This window comes from Balaenoptera musculus, chromosome 8, assembly GCF_009873245.2.
Source record: "Balaenoptera musculus isolate JJ_BM4_2016_0621 chromosome 8, mBalMus1.pri.v3, whole genome shotgun sequence".
Lineage (NCBI taxonomy): Eukaryota > Metazoa > Chordata > Mammalia > Artiodactyla > Balaenopteridae > Balaenoptera > Balaenoptera musculus.
In genome coordinates this window covers 105,310,336-105,327,416 of record NC_045792.1, presented here as the reverse complement: position 1 = coordinate 105,327,416, position 17,081 = coordinate 105,310,336, and the positions used below count along the sequence as shown (strand labels likewise).

The 17,081-nt window shown below is 56.5% G+C and overlaps 1 protein-coding gene across 2 annotated transcripts in view; it reads right to left on the bottom strand.

Annotated features, from left to right (window-relative positions):
- LRP5 (LDL receptor related protein 5) overlaps window positions 1-16,741 on the bottom strand; it is a 111,552-nt gene extending 94,811 nt beyond the window's left edge. For both annotated transcript variants that reach the window (XM_036861581.1, XM_036861582.1), the window contains exon 1: window positions 16,563-16,741. In XM_036861581.1, the coding sequence (XP_036717476.1) occupies window positions 16,563-16,644 (82 nt within the window). In that variant the 5' untranslated portion in view covers window positions 16,645-16,741. The remainder of the gene's footprint in view (window positions 1-16,562) is intronic.
- Between the last annotated feature and the right edge of the window lie 340 nt (window positions 16,742-17,081).

Genomic DNA, 17,081 nt, shown 5'->3' with positions numbered 1-17,081 from the left:
TAGTTCACTTCCTAAGCCCCAGGATTCCCCAGATGCATCTGATCACAGATAGTTTCTAGTCTTGGCCCAGGGGATACGTTTTGCAAAACCTGGGGTCCTAGGATGTTGGTGATCTCAGCTCCACACCCTCACTTTCCACCACCCCAGCCGCCTCCCCCGCCTTTCACGGACAAGGAGGCTGATGGCCACCGAGATCCGGGGCTCCCTGGGGAGGGGGGCCTCACTCACCCCACACATGCAGCCGCCACGAGGTGCCCCTCCGGCTGTGGCCAGTGGCTGCCAGCCTTGATGGAGAGGCTTCCTCCCTCGGTTACGAGGAAATCGTTTACAACAGACCACCCGGGTACAGATGACCCAACAGTCTCCAAGGCATCAGTCCACACTCCACGACCAACGCAGCACAGAACCGGTGACCCAACTGACCGGGACCCCCAGGCCAAGGGCTCGCATCCGGCCCGCAGGCCACCCAGAGCTGGTTCACAACTACTATCTAGAGTCCAGTCCAAACACCAGTGAGGGGAGGACACGTCCCACGCCAGGGCCAGTCAGCAGAGACAGATGGCCTTTCCCCAGACAGGGTCCATTACTGTAGCCCATCGGTGGTGGAAGCCGGGGTCTACGGAACACTGCACAGTGGAGATTTTCCTGCAAGGGCAAGTGCTTCTCCATGAAAGCCATTTCCCCCATAATTATGTTTTAATTGGGCAAATATATATATTCCACCGCAGTGGCTGTGCAGGTGCTGATAGGGCTGGGGGGCCAGAAGCAGAGGCCCAGGGGCATGAGAGGGAAGGAAACAGGTGGTGAGGGCTCACCTCAGGCACCTCTGTCCCTCCCTCCCTCCCCTGCACCCACAAACACCCCAACACACACACCCACACTTGCACTCACTCTGCAAGCCCTAATTCAGCGACGGTGGGATGTTACCCACTCGGTGATACCTAGGACAAGTTTTTAGGGAATATGACATTTGATTTATGTCTGCCCATGTGCGTTCTCACTAATTAGAAGGTTCAGGGCAGAGCAGGAAAAATATGTATTTCAGAGTCCCAGTTTGACTTGCCAGAAACCAGCCCATTCCTAACATTCTTATTTTCGACAAAATATAGCATTCTGATTACATACCATTTCGGTTCCATGGCTCCCGGCCTGCCAGGCTCCCGGAAGCGGCCCAAGGCCACGGCAAAGATGGAGAGACAGGTCTTGGGATGGGGACTGACTCGGGCCCTGGAGGATGACTCGCCCGTCCGTCCATTCGGACAGAAGGCAAGTCAGTGGCTTTCAGCCGAAGGCCCAAGGCCCCAACCTAAACAGGCCCCAGGTGGCACCCCAGGTCTGTAGAGGAGGCGGGCCACCCCTGAGAGGGGTTCTCGCGGCACTGCCCCCTCCAGGCCTGTTTCCTTGTCTGGACCGAGGGCCCAGCATCACGCTTACTTAAATGCACTGTGGCTCGTCAGCCAATTCAAATAGCAAGTAAGAGGTAGGCACTGGAGTCTCAGTCTGCCAACTGCGGTCCCTGTACGACCCTGAGAGCTCCTCAGGCTCTCCTAGCCTCAGCTTGCTCATCTGTGCGATGGGGTCTGATGGCACCCCGCCCCCAGAGAGGCCGGAAGGATTCAATGAGTCAATCGATGAACATCTCAGAGCCTGCCTGGTACACTGTAAGTTTTCAATAAATGTGAGCTATTTTTATCTACCGAGTCTAGAGATTTCTATCTCGGGCGCTCTAAGGCAGGACGTATTGACCAAAAAATAAAGATTTTCGTTAAATGCAGGCCTCAAATAAAGTGATCCCATAGAGATCGTTCTTAATGGAGTCCAGTATCAGAACCGCCCTAAGTGCAAGCTTTCAGGGTCACTTAGCTGTCCTTGGGAATCAACCAAGGAGGCACTTCTAAGGGTACTGTGTGTGCGCCCACGTGTGTGTGTGTGTGTGTGTGTGTGTGTGTGTGTGTGTGTGTGTGTGTGTGTGTGTGTGCGTGCGCGCGCGTGCCTCTGTGTGGTTCACAGGTCCCCCAAGGAGCACACACGCCCTGTGTCTCAAGTAACGAAGCGAGAGGCCAAGCAGCGGAGGAGGGCCTGAAGCCCCCTGGGCTCTGGTGATGCCCACCTGGTTCTACCTGGCTCTCCAGCCAACTCTGCATCTGCACTGTGTCCTGGAGACCTGCCCTTGGCACAGGACTGGTATTTGATACAAGAAAGACAAAAAGAAGAGGAAAGGGGCCAGATCAACTCCTGGTAAGAGAGACAGTACCAAGTCCCAGGGTCCACAAACGCAATGCAGACACAAGAATTTAGCGCAAGGCCACACAGTTAACTCAAGGACTGGGGACAAAGGTGCACGCTGCAGTGCCTCTAAGTCCCAACCCTCAAATCCCCCCCACATAGGCAAGCAGACAGCCAGGCCCCCGGCAGTCAGCCAGGGCCTCTCACCAGGCTGGCACGGACTGGTCATTTCCACCGAGGTGGGGGAAGGTGGGATCGTCCCACCTCCCCCCATGCCCACTGGCAAGGAAGGTGGCGTGTTCCCTGTGTGGTTACAGAGACCTCATTGTTCTGCCCCGCAGAGAGGAAACTGGAGAGGTGAGCTCAGAATGCATTTTGGAATCAGCAGAAAAGAACATCTGGGAAAGGAAACACGCTTCAGAAACAAACATACCTTTGTACCAGCTTTTCTTTAAGTGTAGCAAAAAAATAATGATAATAAAGACGTGCCAAGTTGACCATCACTCTACAAAATCTCCTTTTTTTGGGGCAAAATTGGGAGGCTCTGTTTTCCAATGATCTTCTGTTCCAGGAAAAAAGCAGCTATCTGGGTGCCAAGACCCAGAGACTGCCCCAGGAGCCAACAGGACCTCGGGCTCAGGATACCTAGTCCCACAGAGAGAAGGGGACAGACGAAAACCATCAGATAAAAGAAAACTCAAACCTCTTGCCCCCGGTCCCTGCTGAAGCCTCTCAGGACGCTGACATTCTCTGAGGAGCTGGCAGTTCTCAATTCCAAATATTTATGTGAGTTTGCGGGCTGCCTATAAAGTTCAGCGCCGAGGATCAGCACTGATTATTTTTGGAACCAAGCTGAGCATCAGGTCTGGAGGTTCATAAGAACGTGGAGAAGCCCACGACTAGGGTTTTGCGGGGCCCCAGCTGAGCGCATCCAGCATGCTGGGGACCCTGCAGACAGGTAGGTAAAGACGGAGCAGGTTTCACCAAAGAGAAAACCTGGAGAAGCCCCCTCCCCCCCTCCCCCAGCCCCTCTCTCAGCCACTGTGCCTGGATGCCGCTCACTTCCCCACATCCGACCACCCTTTCTGAATCACAGCACGTGATTCAGTCACACCTGATGTGACCTGGTCCCCATAGCAGGTGGGGCTGCCATCACCCCATTTTATGGACCAGGAGAGTGAGGCACAAGGTGACCAAAGTCACACTCAGCCAATCAACGATGAGCGATCAAAGCGCTCAGGTTCTTTCCACACTTGAAATCCATTCATTTTACCTAATGGGGCAATCGAATGACCCCAAGACTGTCTGCAAAAGGGCTGGACACCAGGGCAGCATCCAGACAGGGGGAGACCACCCCCTGAGGCACTGCCGTGACCGTCCCGGGAGGATGGCGGCCCCTCAGCCTCTGTCTGGGTCCCCTCGTGCGTTCCAGGACAAGCCCTCTGTCCTCGGGCAGCAGAGACGCGTGCTACAGCCTGATGCTCCTTGCTGCTCCTTCTGAGGCAGAGAGAGCAGGGCCCAGAAAGCAGGACACTGCTCCGGCGGGGGAGCCCGAACAGGCTGGGGGGTCAAAGCGCCTCCTGCCATCTCTGGGGCTCCCACCCCGGGTTCCCACCTGCCAGGGTGGGCAGGGAAGATCATCGTTCCTGTGCACCCATCCGTAGCCACACAACAACACAAGAGCCCAAGTCCAAGCTCCGCCCCCCCGCCCGGGGACCCTCCTCACCAGGACCACACGGGCTCTGGGGGGCCTCAGGGGTTCTAAGCGTGGAGCTACGTGTCTCCTGCATGATGAAGCCTTGAGTCTGGCGGTGGAGGAAGGGGGCGCGTCCCATCACTGGGTCACTCCACAAACTCATGCTTCCCCTCAGCCTCATCAGTGACCACGGAGATGAGGCTGACCTCCCTGCCTCAAGAGCTGGTCGAAGGAGTGGAGCAATAGCCCTCCAGAAGGTAAACCTTTCGGGGAGAGAGGCCGCCGTGCTTTCTCGCAAGGGAGAGAGACCGATCCAGAGGAACACGGGGTCCAGACGGCACCTCCGGGGAGCAGGCACGGGAAGGAAGGCCCTTCACAGCCCTCACCGGTACAGTCGCCGCTCGCCTGGGCCAGCCATGAGGATGGAGCCCCTGCCTGCCTGTGCTCATCTGGCTCCCAGGGGCCTGGTGCTGTGCCGGGCACACCTGCCAGAGGCTTAAATTACTCCTGGGCTAGAGGCAACAACAGGGTCAGGAGAGCCGGGAGCCTCCCGGGTCAAGGAGGAGGCCGGTCCCACCTGAGCAGGTGGAGAGGGCAGGTATGGAGGGAGGGCAGGGAGCTCAGGGCTGCACAGGAGCAGGGGCTCCACCCTGCAGGCAAAGGGTGCTGACCGTCCACGTCCCAGAGAGGGAAGCCACAAGGAGCAAGGACTTCAGTTTGAGGGTGAAGAGCCAGCACCTGGGCTGCCTCGTCCGCCCTTCAGCGGGGAAGGTGACGGGGTAGGAAGGGGGGGTGGGCAGGCCAGCGATGCTGGGGGGCTGGGAGGAGGGATGCTGGTCAGCCGATGAGAGAGGAGACCCTGGGGGTCGGCCAGGATGGCTCAGGGAAGAAGGAACAACATCCTCTGAGGAGGGAGAGGCAGGGATTGAGCTCCTGGCCACACCCTCCCGGCCACGCCTCCAACAGAGCACAGGTTCCAGGAGAGACGCTGCCCTCAGATACCTGTACCTGCGCCCCCAGCCCCAGGGTTCCCGGCACCCACCTCACCGGGCTTCCAGCTACAAAATGCATGCCGGATTGACCTCGGCAAGGAAGCAAGTCCAGCACTGGAGCCATCAGGCCACTCGGGGCAATTAACGCAACTCAACACTCACCTTCTCAAAAGAGATGGACTGAGTGGTCCGAGCGGAGACGACTCCCACCAAGCCACCTTCCAGCTGGAGTTGAACCTGATTCCAGAATCCCCTGAGGGCCCTTGCCCCAGAGAATAACAATTATGATTGCCGTAGTAACCCTAATAGCTAATAACTACTGAGGGCGCACGGGAGCTGGCCCCGTGCTAAGCACTTTACAGCCTCACCTCTTTGCATCCTCAGGTGTGTCTAAGCGGCGGCACTACGATTACCCCCACACACACCCCAACAGGTGGGGAAACTGAGGCCAGAGGGGCAGCTCACTTGTCCGAGGCTGCAGAGCTGGGAGTGGAGCCAGGAATGTGAGCCGAGCCAGAACAGGTGGGAGGGGCCTGCTGTGCCCTGGGATTCCAGGCCGGGGAGGCTGGGCGGGCAGCCCCCAGGGCCCCCAGGCTCGCGGCTGGGATTCCTCCAGCAGCTCTCTCAGCTGTTCACAGCAAACCGAGGTGGGGGGACGACAGGGAAGAAGGCCGGGAGCTCAGTGTGTCCTCTGTCCAGGGGTGCCTGAGACAGCGGGTCTGCTCGGAGGCCAGCACTGGACACGGCTGCTGAGGGGACAACACATCACGCCACACGTGCCACGGCGGGGTGACCTTCCCGAGTGTCCACTAGGGACCAAGCTGGCCTTAGGTACTACGGGCAGGCAGGAGCAGCACGAGGCCCACCCGTCCTCTTCGCACCTACAAAGAGTGGGCAGGGGACACTTGAACCAAATGTGTCCCTCGGTGTCCCTCACCACTCACAGATCAGAACGCATTCCTAACTGGGCACCCCCATCTGCGTCACCACCCTGCTTTGCTGACACCAGCTAGGGAAGTCCGGAAAAACCCTAACCTAGGCAAGTCCGGAAAAACCCTAACCCTCTCCAGTTCCCCACTGAAAACACAACATCCCCTGAGACCCCAGCCATCCAGAGACCTTAAACCTTACTGCAGTAAGATCAGACTGGTGATTAAACCCCCAGAGTTTCTGGAAAACTCTCCCCTCACAGGTCCAAAGTCCCTAACACGACCCTCTAGGCATCCAGGGCTGGGGGGCGGTGTGTGGGGTAGGGTCCCACCTTCAGCCACCTTCCATCCTGGCAGGGCGGGGCAATGGGTACCTAGACAAGAAGCTCCAGAAAGGCCGGTGATGTTAAGACACAAGAGCCCAGGGGGAGAAAGGCTGGCCCGGCAGGTGCTCTGAGGGCATCTTCTTGGATCCTCACGGGTGGAGCAGAGCAAGGGGGCTGCCTGAAGCCCAGCGCCCACCTTGCAGCCCGACCTGCCTGGATCCTGGAGCAGATCCCGCTTCATCCTCCAAATCAGTCATTCCCAGCCCGGGTCCACAGCCCAAGGGGCCACGCGGTGTGCTGGCCCCAAGAGGCACTTTCACGGCTGAAAAGCCAAATGGAAACTCCCCGGTGAGAGGTTGAGGGAAACCCTGCAAGCCCCAGCAGCCCGGCTTGGCGATCGTGAGTGTCTGGGATCAATAAGCAGAAAAGGTTACTACTTAACAAATGTACTTTCCTTGGAAGGATAAACTCTTTCAAAGTAAAGGGGAAATTTTTAAAAAGCTAGACCTGGTAGCCAAAAGCATGGGAACTGCTCTTTGGCTCTGAGCAATCCTCTGTACATCCTGAACCGTTCACTGCTCAAGCGCCTTCTGAAAGGAGGTGCGGGGCGGGCTGCCTCAAGGGCAGATCACCGCCTGCACCATGGTGACCAGGACCACGCTCTCCAGGCGGGGGCGCACGCACGGGTCCCCTGGACCGCCCCCCAGCCCCGCCCCGGCAGAGCTAGACAGCCAGCATCTGTGAGCTGACACTCCACTTGCAGAGAACTCTGCCAGCACAGACCACCCCCCCCACCCCGGCGGCACCCGGAGCAAGCGGTCAGCAGTTCGTGGGTTCTGGGCAGCCTAAGAGCTGCAGCAGAGAGCCAGGCAAGGACCCAGGCTGCGGTGGCCACGACCGGCGTAATGAGCCTCTTGAAAGAGAGGGCAGCAGCGGGAGGCCCCCGGCGGCCGGGCTCGGGAGCCGCTCTCCCACGATACAGCACGGGTCCCGGGAGTCAACCAGGGCTGAGCAAACTCATGCAGAGACCCGGGCAGTGACAACGCGACAGGAACAAGCTTCAGATGCTCAAGGGCGCGACCCTGAAGGGGCAATGTTCTCGTTAAAAAAAAAATTTTTTTTTTGGATGCGCTGCGCGGCTTGCAGGATCTTAGTTCCCCGACCAGGGATCGAAACCGTGCCCCCCGCAGTGGAAGCACAGAGTCTTAACCACTGGACCGCCAGGGAAGTCCCAAGGCAATGCCCTCTTAATGCTTAAACTCCTGAAAGCTCATTAACAATATCCTCACTCAGCTGCCTACTCTGTAGTTGTAACTCAAAAGCACAGAAACCTTCTTTTTTAGCATAAAAATTCTTGTACCACTATTTCTACTTTTTTTGCATGACTGAAGACGTTCTACGGTTTTTTGAAAGATGATAAAAATGACGGGTGAAGGATGCAGGCGCCAGGCCCCACTGTGACATCTCAGTCCGGGCTGTGGAAGGTGGGGAGGTATTACGTGGACCCAGGACATCGCGGTCCAGTGCGTTTAGGATGCACTGGGTTTCGCGAAGTAAAATAAAGGCCAGCTTTATTTGTTGCAGGCCATCTTAGAATCCAGACCCCGGAAATATGGGCTCTAGAGGGGGGAGGGGGTCCCACACTTGGCCCCAGAAGCCTCTTGTCATGTAGCAGGACAGCTGTTTCACAATCTGGGAAACAAAGCCAGGCTGGAGTTTGGGATGCACACGGGAGCTCGCAACGCTGTAGATTTAGGGGCCAGGGGAAGTAAGGATGGGAAAGATCCGCTCCCTGGACAGACAAGGCCTCGGGAATCCTCCGGGCAGCTACGCTGAGTGTCCACTGCACACCAGACACCAGGCCAGAGGCAGAAGGACGAAGATGAAGGTGATCTGTCCCCCAGGCCCTCTCAGGCTGGGTGGACCATGAAAGGTTCTGGACTCCGAGGAGATGGATCTGCCTGGAAAAGCGCTCACCCCAGAGAGCAGAGGCACATCCTCAGTGGCAGCATGGAATACTGGGCCAAGAAGTTCCAACTCTGGACACCACGAAACCAGTGTAGTTTTTCTTAGAAAGGGAAGGATATGATGAAACTAGTTTTCGAAAAATTAATCTGGCCAGAGTGAAAGCTAAACGGGCAAGGGGAAGGTTCTAGAAAGCAGAGACCAACTAGAAGCTGATGTAATCCTCCACCTGGAATCTAGTCCTCCATGGGGTACTGTGGAGGCCCCGGGGGGAAGCCTCAGAGCCCAGGGGTCTGGGTGCGGGAGGGAACGGAGACAGGCCTGAATCTGGACAGCAGGGGAAGGACGGTCATCAAAGTGCTCCCCGCTTCCAGCTTAAGTAAAGAGGAATCCAGCGGGGCCAAGGCGGGCTCCTGTCGCACCCCGGTTCCCCGCATTCAGTCTCCTTTGGGGAACCAAGCTCACTCTGGGGAAAGTTCAGAGAAATGGCCTCCCCCACAAAGGCCAGCCGGAGAACACACCTTGACCTGCAACCAGCTTGCGGGGAGGACATCCCCTCAGCTCCCATCGTGGACAACGCCTGCTCCTTCCAGGGCAGAGTCCCAGGTGGCAGCTGTCCGCATGCGGCAACTCTGGAAAGCACCCAGGCCCCCGGGGCTCAAGTGTCCGGGCCGGGGCCACGCACTCAGGTGGCCTTTAATGCCCATTGAGCAATTTCCTGAGAGTTCTGGGGACCTACCTAGGCAGGTACCACCTCCCCATCTGGGTTAATAGAGGGTACAGCCCAGGGAAGAAATTAAGGTTGCTCACATTTTGTTCTGGAATGAACGAGGGGAGGGGAGCAATCATTCACGCAGTAATTATATTTGCCTCCGGGCGAGCGCTGGGATTAGTTGCACTAGAGCCTGTTTCCTGAGCAGACGCTGCCGTGAGCCAGCCAGCAGGAGAATCCCAGGCAATCCAGCGTACACACCGCCTCTGAAGCACGCCACGTGCTAAGAGGAACCAAAAATGTGAAGACCAGCTCCGTGGCGGCCACAGGTGGATTTCCTTCCACAGCCAGAGACCAGCCTGCTTGGTCAGAGGCCACTTCTAAAGTCCAGCCCTCCGACACCTGTTGAATGTCACCATTTACTGTCCCCGGATCAAAGGATAGAACCTCATAGGCTGACTCTGAAGTTTATCCCAAAAGAATAAATGCACAAGAAGAGTCGACACAATTTTTTGAAAAGAGCAATGAAGGGGTAATTGCACAGTCGATCTCAAAATATACTATGATGCTATGGAAATTAAAACAGCAGCAGGCTGGCACAGAAAGACAGCCACAGGTCAAGAGAGCAGGACAAAAGTTTCCAGAATAAGGAGCCAAGCACCTGCGGACACTGCAAGTGAAAGAGTGCCATTTTAAATGAATGAGGATAGGCTAGGCCACGCCATCAACTCCCTAACCACTTACTGGGGGGACAGTTCAGATCCCTACCTCATACCATATTCCCCCTCCCCACCAAAAACCAGAATAATGTCTGAATATAAAACAACAAAATAATAACAGTCTTGGAAGAAAATCAAGGAAGATGTATTTATAGTCTCGGGGTAGAGGAACAAGGCATAGAACCCAGAACCCATAAGAGAAAAGACTGAGTTTTGTTACCTGAAACTTTCTAATGTCTTTGCCATAATAAACCACCAAAGACAAGGATGAAGGACTAGCTACAGATGAGAAGAACAATCTGGAACAAATATAATAAAGAATTAACGTCCACACCAAATAAAAAGTTCCTACAAATCAATAAGAAAAAGGTAAGCAACTCAACAGGAAAATGGGCCAAGTATAAGAGTAGGCAATTTGCACATAAGCCAGTAATGAAGGGAAGTGCACCCAAAATGTGTTACAATTTTTAACCAAATTGATTTTTAAAATAGAATCTGGTGATTCCCAGCACCGAAAGGAGAAGGAAAAGCATGTACCCTCAGAGATGCCTGGTAGGGTATAAATTGGTGCAGCCTTTTTGGAGGAATTTGTCAGTATCTTTAAAATTGTATAAATGGGACTTCCCTGGTGGCACAGTGGTTAAGAATCTGCCTGCCAACGCAGGGGACACGGGTTTGAGCCCTGGTCCAGGAAGATCCCACATGCCGCGGAGCAACTAAGCCCATTCGCCACAACTACTGAGCCTGCGCTCTAGAGCCCGTGAGCCACAACTACTGAGCCCGCGTGCCACAACTACTGAAGCCCATGCGCCTAGAGCCCGTGCTCTGCAACAAGAGAAGCCACCGCAATGAGAAGCCCACGTACCACAACGAAGAGTAGGCCCCACTCGCCGCAACTAGAGAAAGCCCACACGCAGCAACGAAGACCCAACGCAGCCAAAAAACAAACAAACAAATAAATAAAAGAACACATGATCTTAACTCATTTAAAAAAATATTGTATAAATGGACATACTCTTTGACAAGGAAGGTATCCTACAAAAATGCTTGTGTACGCACATGCACAGGTGCATATGCAGTGTTATTCACTGTGTCATGCCCTGTAATAGCAATAAAGCCTGGAAAAACTTAAGTGCTCCGCAACCGGGTAAAAGCCATGAAATACGGTGTGCCCGTGCTACAAAATACTGCTTAGTTTTTAAAAAGGAACGAAAATCTAAAAATAAAGATACAGAAAATGTTTGTGATACATTAGCAAGTGAAAAAGAGAGGCTACAGAATGATAGGATCTATGTAAAAAATATGAGTACACGTTCAAAACAAAAATAACACACTAAACTATGTGTTGAAGGTGTGGTCATCTCTGACCAGGACACTGGTCTTCCCAGAAAGAGGTACCATGCAGTTAAGTGTTTAAGCTGTTTATATGTATTCATGTAGGTCTTGCATTTTTAAATATACATATTTGTAAAAGAAAGTGGCCAACGAGCACGTGTGAAGATGCTCAACATCATAAGCCACCAGGAAACCGCCCGTCAAAACCACCGTGTGGTACCACTTCACACCTACTAGGATGGTGAGGGCCAAAAAGAGGGAACGTAACCAGGGCTGGCCAGGATGGGGAGAAACTGGAACCCTCGGGTGTCGCTGATGGGGATGTAAAATGGTGCCGCTGCTCTGGAAGACAGTTTCACGTTCCTCAAAAATTAAATACAGGATGGCCACATGATCCAGCAATTTCACTTTTCTGGGTTTATCCCCCGAAAGTGAAAGCAGGGACTCATACAGATTCTTGCACACCCGTGTTCACAGTGGCATTATTCACAACAGCCAAAGGTGGAAACGACCCAAGTGTCCATCAACAGGCGAATGGATAAACAAAGTATTAAAATAAGCCACACACAAAAGGATAAACATCATGTGATTCCACAAATATGAGATACCTAGAAAAGGCAAATTCACAGACACAGAAGAGTAGAATAGAGGTTACCAGGGGCTGGGGGTAGAGTGAGAAATGGGGAGTGACTGCTTAATGGATACGGTTTCTGTTTGGGGTGATAAAAACTTTTTTTGGAAACACGTGGTGGTGACGGTCGCACAACATTGTGACTGTAATTAATGCCGCCCTTAAATTGTATACTTAAGGGTGGGAAAAAAGCAGGCCGGGATGGCAGAGCTGGGGGCTGCCACAGCCTCAGGAGGCCACACTCCAGACCTGAGCGTGCAGGGTCCCGGAGGGGTAAGGGTGGAGCCGCTGGGCCTTCGGGGAAGCCACACGGCCCAGGCCCAGCAGAGGAAGGGCAGTGGGGCCCGGGGGTGGCAGATGAGGCACCTCCTGGCTTCAGTTTAACCACTAGAAAAACTACATGCAGGCAAACTGAAAGCACCGAAAAAATCTACATTGAATCAAATACCAACCAAGAAAGCAAATAAGAAAATACCCAGAAAGCACAGTATCTCCCAGCCCTGCAAAAGGGCTCACAGGCGACGTCACCAGGACAACTTCCCAGGGTCCTGGGCAAGAGAGATCCTGAGTCAGGGGGACAGAGGACAGCGGACATGTGACCCTGGGCACATATACGATCAGACCCTGAGGTTCCAGCCCCAGGCAGCTGCCACCACTGCTGGAGCCTGAGGTCAACACGCCCACAACACCTCTCCCCTCCTTCCAGCCCCCCACTGGAAGACGGTGTCTGGGACTCTGACCCTCGGACTCTTTTAAAAGGAAACGGCCGCCTAGGGCACGACTCCCCCTGCCACCACGTCCTTCCCACAATGGCCCGCCTCAGCTTCCTCCTCATTGAACCCCAGCCAGCACCCTGCAAGGCACACGCCATCGTCCCCATTTTGTGGATGAGGAAACTGAGGCCAAGAGCTAGCAGACCACCACTTCCCAAGCTGAAGAGAAAGCAGAGAGCAGCCCGCAGCGGCGGGTGGGCCCAGGGGGCCGGCTCTTTGTGCCTCTGCCGCCCGCAGCTGTCAGCAGCGCTTGGACCCACACTGTCACCAGGACGCCCGCAGAGCAGAGAGGTCACTGCTTCCTGCACAAATGTGTCCCAGGCCCACAGGGGAAGGGGCTGCACGCGGCCCCCTGCTCCCGTCAGAGCCTCCCCATTCTGAGAGCGTGGTAAGTGACCATCCCAGAGGCCTGTTAAACCGCAGATGTCCAGTTCCTCCCAGGGCTTCTGTAATAATGAACATGGCACTAAGTCCACCTCCCAGCACCCCTCCCCTGCCAGAGGCCAGCCCTGGGCCCTTAGCTTGTCCCCTGGCCCGGCTCTCCCGGCTCTGAAGCTAATTTGCTCACGTCCCCGGCCCAGCTTTAAACAGCCTCCGCTGTCCAAACCCCTCAAGGACAACCGGCTCCCAGCCCGTGCCCACTGGGAGAACTATTCAAGCAAGGTCAACCCATCAGCAGGTGGACGGATGAGCAAACGTGCTCTCTCCACATGACGGAAGGCTGTTCAGCCGTGAAAGGAGGGGAGCGCTGACACGTGCTACAGCGTGGACGCACCTCGAAAGCATCCCACTAAATAAGAAGCCAGATGCAAAAGGCAGCACAGCCTATGATTCCCTGTATACGAAGTGTCCAGAACACGCGATTCCATAGAGACCCCAATTCGTGGGGTCGGCGGATGGGAAGTTGTTGAAGTTATGGTTTAATGGGTACAGGGTTTTATTCTGGGGTGATGGAAATATTTTGTATCTTGATAGAAGGGGTACATGCACAGCGCTGTGAATGTACTAAGTGCCACTGAATGCTATACTTTAAAATGGTTTATTTTATGTTACGTGATTTTCACCTCAATGTAAAAAAAAAAAAAAAAAGATCAATTCAACACCTTTCCCCTGCGTTTCCTATCCTCCTCCTCCTCCAACTAAAGTCTCTGGAAACTTCCATCGCTTTCTGGACCATATCCAGACTCTGCAGCGCGATCCAGCCTCTTTCAGCAGAGACCCGCCGGTTCTTGAGGACAGGGCTCTGGGACTGAGCCCACCTCTCCCAGAGCTGCACAGTCAGCTTCTGTTTGCCTTCCTGTTAACCGGTCACCCCGACAGCAAAGGCCCGGGCCTCCTCTGCCATTCTGTCCCATTCTCTCCCCAGGGCTTCACCAGGCACCAAGAGTAGCAGCAACAATAATAAGACATGATACAGGCACGCGTCAACTCACTGAACTATTGGGAGGAAGTATTGTTATACCCATTTTACAGAAGAGAAAACTAAGGTACACAAAGGTGGAGTCAGCTGCCCAAGCTCCCCCCACAAGCAAGGCTCTGCCCACACTGTTAAACACCACAAGAACCCTCACCCAGTGTTGCAGCGATAAACAAGTCAGACAGCGGGCTAGAGGTCCAAGGTCCCACACAGAAGAAAAATCCGGACTGTGTGATAATAGCTTCTAGACCTTCCAGGCAGAAAGATCAAGGACCCCATTACACAACAGGCACTGCAGCTCTGCCACCACCGGTCCCTCACCCGGGCCAGGAATGGTGCTAAGGGTTTCCCAGGCAGCATTTAACGTTCCGGACCATGCTGGCTGGGGGTTGGGGGGACCAGGTGAGGACACAGAATACAAAGAAGCTAAGTAAGCTGTCCGAAGTCAAACAGGTACTGAGCCTCTAGACCCAAGTGGTCTGACCCCAAAGCCCCCGCCCTCAGCCCTGGCAAGCCCAAGCTGCAGGGTAGGAAGCCACGCTGAGTCCTCACCTAACTGCACACACCCCCATCCCGTGTGCAAATTCTGCTAAATGCCTGAGCGGTGACACAGTGCAGCTGAAATTAAACGGGTTCCAAATACGACGGGATCTCCACAGCAAATGCTGGATCATGTGGGTGCACTGGGTAAATTCTTGGAACTGAACGGGAGGGTTCAAGGCACGTGGGCCCTGCTTTGGGAAGCAGAGGGTCCTTTAGGGGAACTCTCAGCGGACTCTCCGCAGCAATTAGTTAACTCAATACCCACCTGCCGGGCCCTCCCCGTGGGCCAGGCAGTGAGCATCTGCAGTAACCACCCAGGGGGCAGTCCTGGAGCAAGTTCTGTGGGGCTAAAAGGGAGAGGCCTGGGCCGTGGGGCTGGGGCAGGCCATTCCCAGCACGGGGACCACTAGAACAAAGGCATTTCCGTGGGCTCACCGCTTCAAATTGCAACAGGAAGCAATCAGGGAAAATAATTGGCTACCAACTTACTGGCTCCACTCCGGACTGTGGCATAAATCTAACACAGAAATCAGGGACATGACATGTCAAGAACAGTCAAAAGAGCTCTGCAGAAAGATCCCTCCTTTTCGTCCCATTTTAGGACCAGATTACCACATTAGCCGGTGCTCTAAAAACCTCGCGTTGACATGCTTTCTAATGTTAAAATAATCGAGTCTATTTTTGCCTCCTACACAACTGAACTCCACAGATGTGATTCCTTCTCCTTGGGGGCTCGAACCGCAGGACAGGCACTCGAGCCCAGCAACATCACCCCAAAGGTCCAGGAAATCCAAAACTGCAACACAGTGAAAAGCAACGCAGCCGGCTGAGAAACCCCACCTTTAAAACAAACATCTTCCCCAAAAAAACCCTTTTGCCTCCGTGATCCAGGCATTTCCGGAAAGAGAAGGAGAAGCGTTGGCCTGAACTACCCAGATACTGTCATTGTTTTGTCGTCACCTTGTTTTGCTAGTATCAGACAGGGCCAAGAATGTAAACACGCTCCTGAGACAGGCAAATTTGGGGTGAAACCGCCAAGAGTCTCCGGGCTTGGGCTGGGAGGCAAGAGGACTTGAGGAAACTACCCCCTCTCCGCCCCCCAAACCTCAATGGAGGGGCCGCAGCGCTGGGAATGTGACCACAGAGCCAGGCCAGGACACCTCCCTGCAGTGTCCACACTGGAAATATTCAGGGAGACAGCTGTTTGTCTTAAAGAGGCCCAGACAAAGGGACCCGAGCCGCCCCCCACCCACCCGCGACTGCCACCGGCAGAACAGCAGCCTGGAGAGCACCGGACTCGCAGTGCCGTGTCCACTTGGCCAGCCACACTCCAGAAAAACAGAACACTCACGTCGGAAGAGAATGATTTAAGTAGCGAGAGGCTTGCTTCAAAAACCACATGGCAATCTCCAAATTAAAAGAACATGTGTAGCTTTTCACAAGGCGCTTCGTTTCCTGAGTCCTCCTGACCTCAACTCCACCCCTTGGGACACACCAAAAGTTGGAGAGAAAGGTCTCCAGTCCCCGATCTCCCAAAGGGTGGGTGTCTAGCTGAGGCCCCACGCCGCGCGCTGCGACCACGTCACCCCGAGGCGGCCCCACGCAGCCGGCCCCCGGGGTGGACACCGGCCGGGTGTCACCGTTTGGGGCCCCAGCGGCCAGACGGGTCGTCCGGGCACCTGGCAGGTGTCAGTCCGTTTGGAAACCGACAGCAACGCAGATGAAAGGGGTAGCGCCACAGGCCAGGCCGCCCGGCGCCCGGTTCAGAACTTTCTCTGCAATTTAAATCAGTTCCCGGAGCTCGCAGGCCGGCCGCGCGGCCATCGGAAACAGGGTCGGGAAGGAGTTCCCGACACTGGGCGGCAAGGCCTGCCTCCGGGCCGAAAGTCCCCGCTCCGTGTCTGCCCGCGGGCCGGGGTCCCCCCGGTCCCCGCACGGCCTCGGCCGGCGGGCTTCGGGCGGGCGCACTTCGGAGCGCGCCCCGGGGGCCGGGCAGGTGAGGACCCGCCCGCGCCGCACCTGGCGGGGTCGACGCCGCCCGCGCGCCCTCCTCGCCGGCCCGGGACGCGGGACGGGACCCGGCTTCCCCGGGAGGGGCTCGGGCGGGCGAGACAAAGGGCCCGCGCGCAGCCCCCGGGCGGCGGGCGCGGCGGGGGGGCGGCGAGAACCCGCGGCGCGCGCCCCAACTCGCCCCCAACTTCCAAAGTCGCTTCCGAGGCGGCGCCGCGCACTTGGCCGCGGGGCGGCCGAGCCGCCCGGGCGCCCGGGCCATTGTCCCTCCGGCCCGCGCCCACCTACCCGCGGCGGGGGCCAGGCTGCAGCAGAGCGCGAGCAGCAGCAGAAGCGGCGGCGGCGGAGGCCGGGGCGGCGCCGCCTCCATGTTGTCCGGAGCTGGACGGGCCCGCGCCGCGCTCACTCGGGCTCCATGGCGCGGCGGCCGCGGCTCCTCGCGCGGCTCCGGGCGCCTGCCGCCTCCCCCCTCGGGCGCCGCGGACCAGGACGACGGGGGAGGAGGCAGGAGGCGCGGGAGCGGAAGCCGCGCCGCGTCTCCGCCCCCCGCCGCCGCCGCCGCCGCCGCCCTCCCGCGCCCCACGCGCCGGCCGCGCCCTCCAGCGGGCGCCCCCCGGAGCCGGACCGCGGCGAGGCGGCCGCCGCGCGAGGTCCCCGCGGCTCTGCCCGGGCCCCCGGCCCCCTGGGGCCGGCCGCCGGGGCTCCGCGGGGGCGCGGGGTCGGGCGCCGGGTTTGCACCCCGCGGGGCTCGGGGGCCGATCAAGTCCCGGAAGCAGGTGTGTTACCTGTAGAGCTGCCGGGACGGGG